Here is a 9,692-nt window from a genome sequence, read left to right on the forward strand (position 1 = left end):
TGAGCTCAGGAGTTCCAAACCAGCCTGAGCAAGAGAGAGACCCAGTCTCTAAAAAAAAATAGCTGGGTGTTGTGGTGGCCACCTATAGTCCTAGCTACTTGGGAGGCTGAGACAAGGGAATCACTTCAGTCCATGAGTTTGAGGTCGCTGTGAGCTGTGATGCCAGGGAACAGAGTGACAAGTAAGACTCTGTCTCCAAATAAAAAAACAAAAACTGACAAAATTCAAGGGCTATAAAATCCCTCCATTCTATAATAAAGTATTTACAATTATCTTGTCTATTAATTAAAAATAAATGAAAATCTCAAAACCAAAGAAAATACATTCAGTATTATAACTAATTTTACTACATTTTAATATGAGGTTGTCCTTCTAACACTTCATTTCACATTATAATGTGAATTTTCAAGATTACTTTGCAATTTATTGTTAATCTATTGTTAAAGACCTGTTTTTTTATAAAGAGGAAGAATGTGAACTCAATCCTTAAGAGTACTTCCTTACAGCTTGGTGCCTGTGGCTCAAGTGGCTAAGGCTCCAGCCACATACACCTAAGGTGGCGGGTTCAAATCCAGCCCAGACCCGCCAAACAACGATGGCTGCAACCAAAAAATAGCCTGGCGTTGTGGCAGGCACCTGTGGTCCCAGCTACTTGGGAGGTGGAGGCAGGAGACTTGCTTGAGCCCAGGAGTTGGAGGTTGCTGTGAGCTGTGATGCTAGGGCACTCTACCCAGGGGGATAGCTTGAGGCTCTGTCTCAATAAAAAAAAAAAAAGAGTACTTCCTTACAATCTATGTACTTTTCTTTTTTTAAAATTACTCAACAACTGTGCTGAACCAGTAACTGAAAGTTGACCACAGGTTTCTTATTACTATTGGTTTCTTACTGCCAAATACTAGTCCTCCATTGGAGGTAATTATAATAACTTTGCTTTTACTTCCAAAATTTCTAGATAAAGAAATTACTCACCATTGAGCAAGGACAAGATAAAAGAATTCAGCAAATAGGGTGGCGCCTGTGGCTCCAAGGAGAAGGGCACCAGCCCCATATGCCAGAGGTGGCAGGTTCAAACCTAGCCCCAACCAAAAACTGCAAAAAAAAAAATAATAATAATAATTCAGCAAATGGATCCATGCACAACCCTTAAATGGTATTTGGTCATTTATTTATTCACTTGAGAAAGGATAACTCCTGGAATGTTTCCAAGTTAAAAAATGAGATTTTTTTTTTAATCACTAATTTCATAAATAAACTTGCAGGAAAAACTTCAAGTTAGTCTTACAGACTACATGTAAACATCAGACGGAGCATACAGACCCTTAAGAACTTTTTTAAACAAGAATATCCTTCTAAGGATATAAAAAGCATGGCAATTTCTTCATAGCCAATGATTTTCTTTTTTTTTAAGAAGATTTTTTTTAAGAAGATTTTTTTAAGAAGATTTTTTTTAAGAAGATTTTCTTTTTTTTTAAGAGTCTTACTCTGTCACCCTTGGTAGAGTGCCATGGTGTAACAGCTCACAGCAACCTCCAGCTCTTGGGCTTAGGCTATTCTCTGGCCTCAGCCTCTCAAGTAGCTGGGACTACAGGTGCTCACTACAACACCCAGCTATCGCCCTACTCACTGAGCCACAGGCGCCACTCCAATGATTTTCTTAAATCACATAACTCCATGAACTGGCAAAAACTCCTTTATTTCACAAAATGGTGGTTTTGATTTGTCACTTATTTCCTGTATTTTATCATAAAATAACTCCATTAATTTTCTCTTCAGAAAATATTTGTAGTGTCTTTATTTCCAATATGCCACAATAACTTTTAAATATTTTTAGTAAGAATTATGGTAACATTTTCATCTACTATTTAACACTATAAGGCATATTCATTTTACCATAAAAGATTTTCTATTTCCATGCATTTCTTGCTTTTTAGTAAACTTAGTTTTAATAAACTTAGTAGTTTTTAGAACTACTAATGTTCCTATCAATCTTTATATATCAATCCATTCCTTTTTGTGATGTTTCTTTGTATACATAAAACATACATAACTTAATTCAAACATGGAAGAGTTAAGAATTTTCTGTGAAAATAATCAAAAGCCAGTCAAGCTGGGACTGGAAAATTATACTGATACTTATCCAAAAAGTAAGATCTTTTAGATCCTTCCCAGCAATAAATGATACCATGACTCTATACATATATAGACCTAAAAGCACACTTATAAAAGGAAAACTTAGGGAAAAAATCAGTTAAGTACCTCCTGAAATCCTATTATGTGTGATACTAGACTTTATCATTAGAACGCATATTCTCTAAAGCGCAGTTAATGTGGAGGCGCCCATAGCTAAATGGTTACAGCACCAGCCACATGCTTCGGGGCTGGTGCGTTCGAACCCAGCCCAAGCCTACTAAAAAACAAAAAAAATAGGCGGGTGATGTGACAGGTACCTGTAGTCCCAGCTACTATGGAGGCTGAGGCAGGAGAATCACTTGAGCCCAAGAGTTTGAGGTTGCTGTGAGCTATGAAGACACAGCACTCTACCAAGGGTGACAAAGCCAAAAAAAAATAAAAAGAAAAAAAAGAAAGGTCATGTGCTCATTTAAAGAACTGATGACTTTGACTAAAGTCCAGTGCTGTCTTATGATGCACCTACCAACCTACCAAAACCATCCAAAGCCATACATACCAAACTTATTAAAAAATTAATATTTTTCAGCTGTGTCCTCTTAATTTTCAAAATATTAATTTCATGTGTATTTATAAATAATATATATTTAGTGGTAATTAACACTTAAATCAATGTATTGGTATTAAGTAATCCAGACTAATAAGCCATGAATGAGTCCAATAAATTTTGTTTTTATATCCAAAAGACTTACATACCATTAACTATCCTTCCAAGTGTTTTAGATCCAAATATCAGTGATTAGCCTTCCAAATGTTTGAAATTCCATAAAATTACACATAAACCCATAACAAATGTATTACTTTTTTTTTTTTTGAGCCTCAAGCTGTCGCCCTGGGTAGAGTGCTGTGGCATCACAGCTCACAGCAACCTCCAACTCCTGGGCTCAAGCAAGTCTCCTACCTCTGCCTCCCAAGTAGCTGGGACTACAGGCACCCGCCACAACACCTGGCTATTTCTTGGTTGTAGCCATCATTGTTGTTTGGCGGGCCCAGGCTGGATTCTAACCCGCCAGCTCAGGTGTATGTGGCTGGCACCCTAGCCACTTGAGCCACAGGCGCTGAGCCAAATGTATTACTTTAAAATGCTACAAAAAATATTTTTTAGCAATTCTGAAAATTAGTTAATTAAAACTAATAAAGTGTAACACTGACCTAACAGGAAAAGAATTTTATTTTTATAATCTTTATTAATACAGTACCATCCTCAAGGGTCCCACTTACTAGCCTTTTAAACAAATTTGTGAAAAGGCAATTTTACAGGTCATTTAAGGAGTAATACCACACACTTCCACAATTTTAGCCACTTTACAAAACAAAGGAAAACCTGCTTCAAAATTGCAGTCTATTATTAAGAGCAGATCTACATTAACTCCTTTTGCAGGTATAATCACCCAGCATGTATCAGATTGCTGTGACCATTTTGATTGTGACATGCAAAATGGATTCTGCTTTGGAAATTGGTTAACCGGCATGCAGATTTCTGCAGAGATCCATAATCCCCAAAGCAAAAAAGATAAATAAGCATTAGAGGGCTAACTCTGACAAAAGGTACTGCGGGAGGGAAATCCCTTCAAATTGGTTGATACGGGGAGAGAGGCCACAAGACCAAGACACCCAGAAACTCAGCCTGCAAACAGCAAACAGCTTCATAGGAGCTTCCAGGTATGAGGAGACAAGTTTTCAAAGCAGAAAACAAATTATTAGAGGGCTGCGCCTATGGCTCAAAAAGGTAAGGTGCCAGTCCCATATGCTGGAGGTGGCAGGTTCAAACCCAGCCCCGGCCAAAAACTTAAAAAAAAAAAAAACAAAAAACACACAAATTATTAGAGAGACTGACTCAGGCCATCAGTTACCATCAGACTCTTTATGTAGTTTCAAAATAATTCAACTTAATCTCCTTTAACCATTTAAAAAAAATTTAAGACAGCATTTCCAGGTAATAGTTCATTTCAAATCTATTTTAATAAATTATACATGCATTAATTTGTGTGTATGTTCTCTATCATTTTAAAGCTTTTTGAACATGTTTGATAATTAAAAGAGTAGCCATGCTAAAATTAATACATCTAGATAAACTGTCACTGACTTTATGTAGTACTCACCAAGAAAAGGTAGTTCACAATTTTACCTTTGAGTGAACTTGATGAAAACATCAGCATGTTTAAGAAACTTGTTCTTGTTATACTACTAAAATACCTAAATATTTTCATATATATCCACAGTTGAATTTTTTTTCCTTTACTTTATTAGCAAAGTTTGAACATTTTGACAATCACGGTTTTGGTTTGCTGGGGTGAATTATGAGACAAATTATTAAGCTTGCCAACAGAAAACAAGACTTTACCTGACCACCTTTCTATATGCTTTCAGTGAATTCCTAAGGATTTCAACAAAGCAGTATACTCAGTGCTTTGAAGAGAAAACAGTGACCAAAACCTTTTTCCCCTTTGGTAAAAACATAACATACATGAATTTTCAACTTCATAGTTACTTATTTGTTAGAGTACAAGATACATGGGGTAAGTAAAATTAATCCTCATTAGTACTGTTAAAAGCATTAACTGGAGGAAGAAATGTCTCCATTAGTTCAATCTATTAACCAAAAGCTTCACAGAAAAATAAAAAAAAAAAAGATGTTATAAAGAAAAAATAGAATGTATATTTGAATAATTTGCAATCTATGCTTAAGCCCAAGAGTTTGAGGTTTGCTGTGAGCTATGAAGTCCAGCACTCTACCAAGGGTGACAGAGTGAAACTGTCTTCAAAACAAAAAAAGAAAAGAAAAGAAAAATCACTATCTATAATTCTTAAGACTATAGTGCCCAGGGCGGCACCTGTGTCTCAGTGGATAGGGCCCCAGCCCCATATACCAAAGGTGGCAGATTTGAACCTGGCCTTGGCCAAACTGCAACAAAAAAAAACAGCTGGGTGTTGTGGCAGATACCTGTAGTTCCAGCTACTCGGGAGTCTAAGGCAAGAGAATCGCCTAAGCCCAGGAGTTAAAGATTGCTGTGAACTGTGATACTACAGCACTCTACTAAGGGTAGATAAAGTGAGACTGTCTCTTTAAAAAAAAAAAAAAAAAATACAGTGCCCTATTCAAAGATCTTTTTCCTATTATTTCTGGTGAAATCAAATTCAAAATATAATACTCAGGCTTCCTCCTTGTCAAAAGAACAAATTACACTAGTTAGGGAATTTGTTCTCTGAAATACTCTGCAAGTTCCAATCCACAAGAAGTAAATAAAATAGAATAAACAATAAAAGGCATGACAGAGGAAAACCTACAATAATTCCAATTTTTGCTGCCTTGGCAACATACTGTACACATATTACATCAATATAATAGAAATGGCACAGTCTGAGGATACGTTCCACATTTTATTTACATTTTAAGACTAACTTTAATCTCAAAATCACATCTCCATACACCTATTTCCTTTTTGTTGACTTCACTTAAACTTAAATGCATGGTTTGTTAAACAAAGACTGTAAACAAATATTTACCATGTCTGTTACATGTAACACACAGGAACAGCTTTTAACAGAAACTCATCAACCCCCCCCAACATTTTATTATAAATACAAGTATCAAAACAATCCTAAACATATTTTTCATACTACTAGTAGTCAGCACCCACACCGCTTCAAAAATTAACACAATTTGCGACAATATTCATTATACCTGCTACTTTAAACAATTTCAACTGCAGCTCTTTCACTAAGCAAGATGGATAAAGCATGCCATTTCTGCTTTTCCTTCTTGAGATTTTTACTTTTCAGAAACACACATGCTTCCACTGCCATCTGACACCCCTCTTCACACTTTCATCTCGTAAACCTGAATTCTATTTTGAGTATATTCCAGGTTTATGTTTAAATGATAGTGCCTTAACAAGAGAAAAAAATGTGCTGCACTTTTCCTCTTGTTACCTGAAAACATACTGGGTGTACATATATTAAATATATTCTTACAAATGTCCAGGTCATGTTTACCAGGTAAAATTCCTTTACTTAATGTGTGGGTATTTTGCATTGTGATATTTAATCAAGACATTAACATAAGTAAAAGGTTGTTGATTTAAGACAAGTTTGAGATCCACTAAAATTAATTGTTGTATGTTTGTCCTTCTGGTGGCTGTGGAAGCTTCATATTTTCTTTGGACATCATTAGACGTCTTAGCTCTTGAAGTACAACTTTAATGCTATATGAATTTTGCCATTTTGCTAAAACTGGTATGCTACGTGCATCCACCTGAAAGGGAAAGAAAAGAATACAATTAACTACCAAGTTTAAAGTGGTATGACACTAATTTTTTAAACATACTTTAATAAGAATGCTTTTAAAAATTCATAGCTTAAGGCCAGGTGAGGTGGCTCATACCTGTAATCCTAGCACTCCAGGAGGCCAAAGTGAGTGGATTGCTTGAGCTCAGGAGTTCCAGACCAGCCTGAGCAAGAGTGAGGCCCCCTCCCAACCCCCGTCTCTAAAAAAAGTCCCAACTACTCAGGAGATTGAGGCAAAAGAACTGCTTTGAGGTTGCTGTGAGCTGTGACACTCTACCCAGGGTGACAAAGTGAGACTCTGTCTCAAAAAAAAAAAATTCATAGCTTGGCTTTATTTTCACAAAAAGCATATGAAATTACAGGTTCTTAATTAACCTAGTATTTAGGGAAAATATTCCTTTTCTAACAGATATTTTCTTAAAATCTGAATCCTTTTGTGTGTGTGCTTATACATAGATTTTTTGTTGTTGTTGTTGCTTTTTGTTTAAAGAGACAGGTGTCTCCATATTGCCCAGGGTAGACGCAAACTCCTAGGCTCAAGCTATCCTCCTGCCTCAGCCTACCAAGCAGCTGGGACTACATGCCATGCCTACCTGCTTTTTTATATTTTACAAGCATGTAGTAAACTCTGGTGCTCGAGTTACTGCTTTGTAAATATATTTACTAATTACTTCTTCATGAGAAAAAGCCTAACACTCCTCTCCATTTTCATCATCACTACTCAAAATCTGGGCAATTACCTCACACTGAAATTTTATGCTCACCCTGACTACTCTTAAGACTGATCTCTTTTCCCATTTTTCTTTCAATGTACTCTATGCACAATCCTAAATTAATCTTTTGCTGTATAAGATGAATAGAACAGGGTTGGAGCTCCTGAAAAGCCCATTTCCAGGTCACTGTCAGCACTTAACTTTTAACGACAGAGCCTTCCTTTATTAGACCTCTGAGTCCCCATCTAGGAAATGCCTATCCTCCCCCACCTCCCACCCTGGGTGTTTGTCAGTTAATAGTTGGGGCAAACAGGAAGGTGACCAAAATACTTAAGCTGGGAAATAAGATGTCCATAGAGGAACTGAAAAGCTCCAACACAGGCCTGAGAATCGACAATCACATGTGTGGGGGTTGTGCATAGGCTCATGAAAGACCTAAGAATAAGCTCTCACCTATGGCTGACCTCAAACAACATACAGGGTTAGGTACCTATTAGGATTTATCCTAGAAATGTAAGATAGTTTCAATATATTAAAAAAAATCAATGTAATATATCATATTAGACAATAAAAAGCGCAATCATCTTAATAGATGCAAAAAAGCATTTAACAAAATAGAGAACATTTTTTTTCTTTTTTTTTTTTTTTGAGACAGAGCCTCAAGCTGTCCCCCTGGGTAGAGTGCCGTGGCATTACAGCTCACAGCAACCTCCAACTCCTGGGCTCAGGCGAGTCTCCTGCCTCCGCCTCCCAAGTAGCTGGGACCACAGGCGCCCGCCACAACGCCCAGCTATTTTTTGGTTGCAGCCGTCATTGTTGTTTGGCGGGTCCGGGCTGGGGATTCGAACCCGCCACCTTAGGTGTACGTGGCTGGCGCCTTAGCTGGTTGAGCTATAGGCACTGAGCCGAGAACATTTCTTAATATAAACACTCAAGAAAGTAGGAATAAAGCAAATATCATACTTAATGGCAAAAGACTAAGAACAGGACAAGAATGTCTGTTCTCATTACTTCTATTCAACACTGTACTGGAGGTTCTAGCCCAGACAGTTATGTAAGAAAATGAAGTAAAAGCACCCAAACTGGAAAAGAAGTAGTAAAACTACCTCTATTTGCAGATGACATGATCTTACATATAGACAATTCTAAGGAATATCCTAAAGAAATTATTAGAATAATTTAGTAAGGCTACAGGATATAGGATCCATATTTAAAAAGCAGTTGAAATACTTTACACTTGCAGCGAACAATCTGAAAATAAAAATTAAGAAGACACTTATAAAAACATCAAAAAGAATAAAATGTATTAGAATAAATTTAACAAGCCAGGTGCAATGGCTCATCCCTATAAGCCCAGCACTCTGGAAGGCTAAGGCATGCGGAGTGCTTGAGCTCTGGAGTTTGAGACTAGCTTGAGCAAGACCCTGTCTCTACTAAAAGGAGAAAAACTAGCAAATTACTGTGGTAGATGCCTGTAGTCCCAGCTACTTGGGAGGGTGAGGCAAGAAAGATCACTTGAATCCAAGAGTTTGAGGTTGCTGTGAGCTGTGATGCCACAGCACTCTACCCAGGGCAACTGAGACTCTGTCTCAAAAAAAAAAAAAAAAGAATAAATTTAACAAAAGACTTGTGCATTGAAACTGTAAAATATTGTTGACAAAAATTAAAGACCTAAATAATACAACACCAATCAGAAGACTTCAGATTGTTAAAGTGATATTTCTCAAATTAATCTACAGATGCAATACAATCCCTATCAAATTTTTAAACTGCCTTTCTCTATGTATATGTATGTATAGAAATGAACAGGGCAATCCTTGAATTCATATGGGAATGCAAGAAATCTAGACTAGTCAAAACAATATGAAAAAGAAAAACTAAGTTCTTCTGATTTCAAAACCTTCCTCCAAAGCTACAGTAATCAAGAAGGGTGGGGCTCACCTAAAGATAGACATACAGATCAATGGAATACAACCGAGAGTCCAGAAACAAATCCTTACATTCATGGTTTACTAATTTTAACAAGGGTGCCAACACAACTCAATGGGGAAAAAAAAGTCTTTTCAACACATACTGATGGGATATCTACATGCAAAAGAATAAAGCTGCCCCCTCAACTCACACCATTCACAAAAACTAGCTTAAAATAGGTCACAGACCTAAATAAAGAGCTAGATCTATAACACTGTTAGAAGAAAATCTTTGTAATGTGGGATTTCACAATGGTTTCTCAGTTGTGGTACCCAAAGCACATTTGACATTAATTTTTCTGTTTTGTAGAGATCTATTTTTTTCTTTTTTTTTTTTGGAAGACAGAATCTCATTTTGTTACCTGGTAGAGTACCCTGGAGTCATAGCTCACGGCAATCTCAGACTCTTGGGCTGAAGCGATTCTCTTGCCTCAACCTCCCAAGTATCTGGGACAACAGGCACCTGCCACAATGATGGGGGTCTCATTCTAGCTCAGGTGAACTCAGGCGATCCACCTGCCTCAGCCTCCCAGAG

General features: G+C 37.0%; 1 protein-coding gene across 1 annotated transcript in view; it reads right to left on the minus strand.

The window, feature by feature from the left end:
• Positions 1 to 5,547: 5,547 nt before the first annotated feature.
• The window catches only part of UBE2V2 (ubiquitin conjugating enzyme E2 V2), a 51,233-nt gene continuing 47,088 nt past the window's right edge, over positions 5,548 to 9,692 (minus strand). Inside the window, exon 4 of the mRNA XM_003802208.2 lies at positions 5,548 to 6,442. Coding sequence (XP_003802256.1) covers positions 6,296 to 6,442 — 147 coding nt within the window. The 3' untranslated portion in view covers positions 5,548 to 6,295. The remainder of the gene's footprint in view (positions 6,443 to 9,692) is intronic.

This window comes from Otolemur garnettii, unplaced genomic scaffold (assembly GCF_000181295.1).
Source record: "Otolemur garnettii isolate 467f Iridium unplaced genomic scaffold, OtoGar3 scaffold00237, whole genome shotgun sequence".
NCBI classification, from domain to species: domain Eukaryota; kingdom Metazoa; phylum Chordata; class Mammalia; order Primates; family Galagidae; genus Otolemur; species Otolemur garnettii.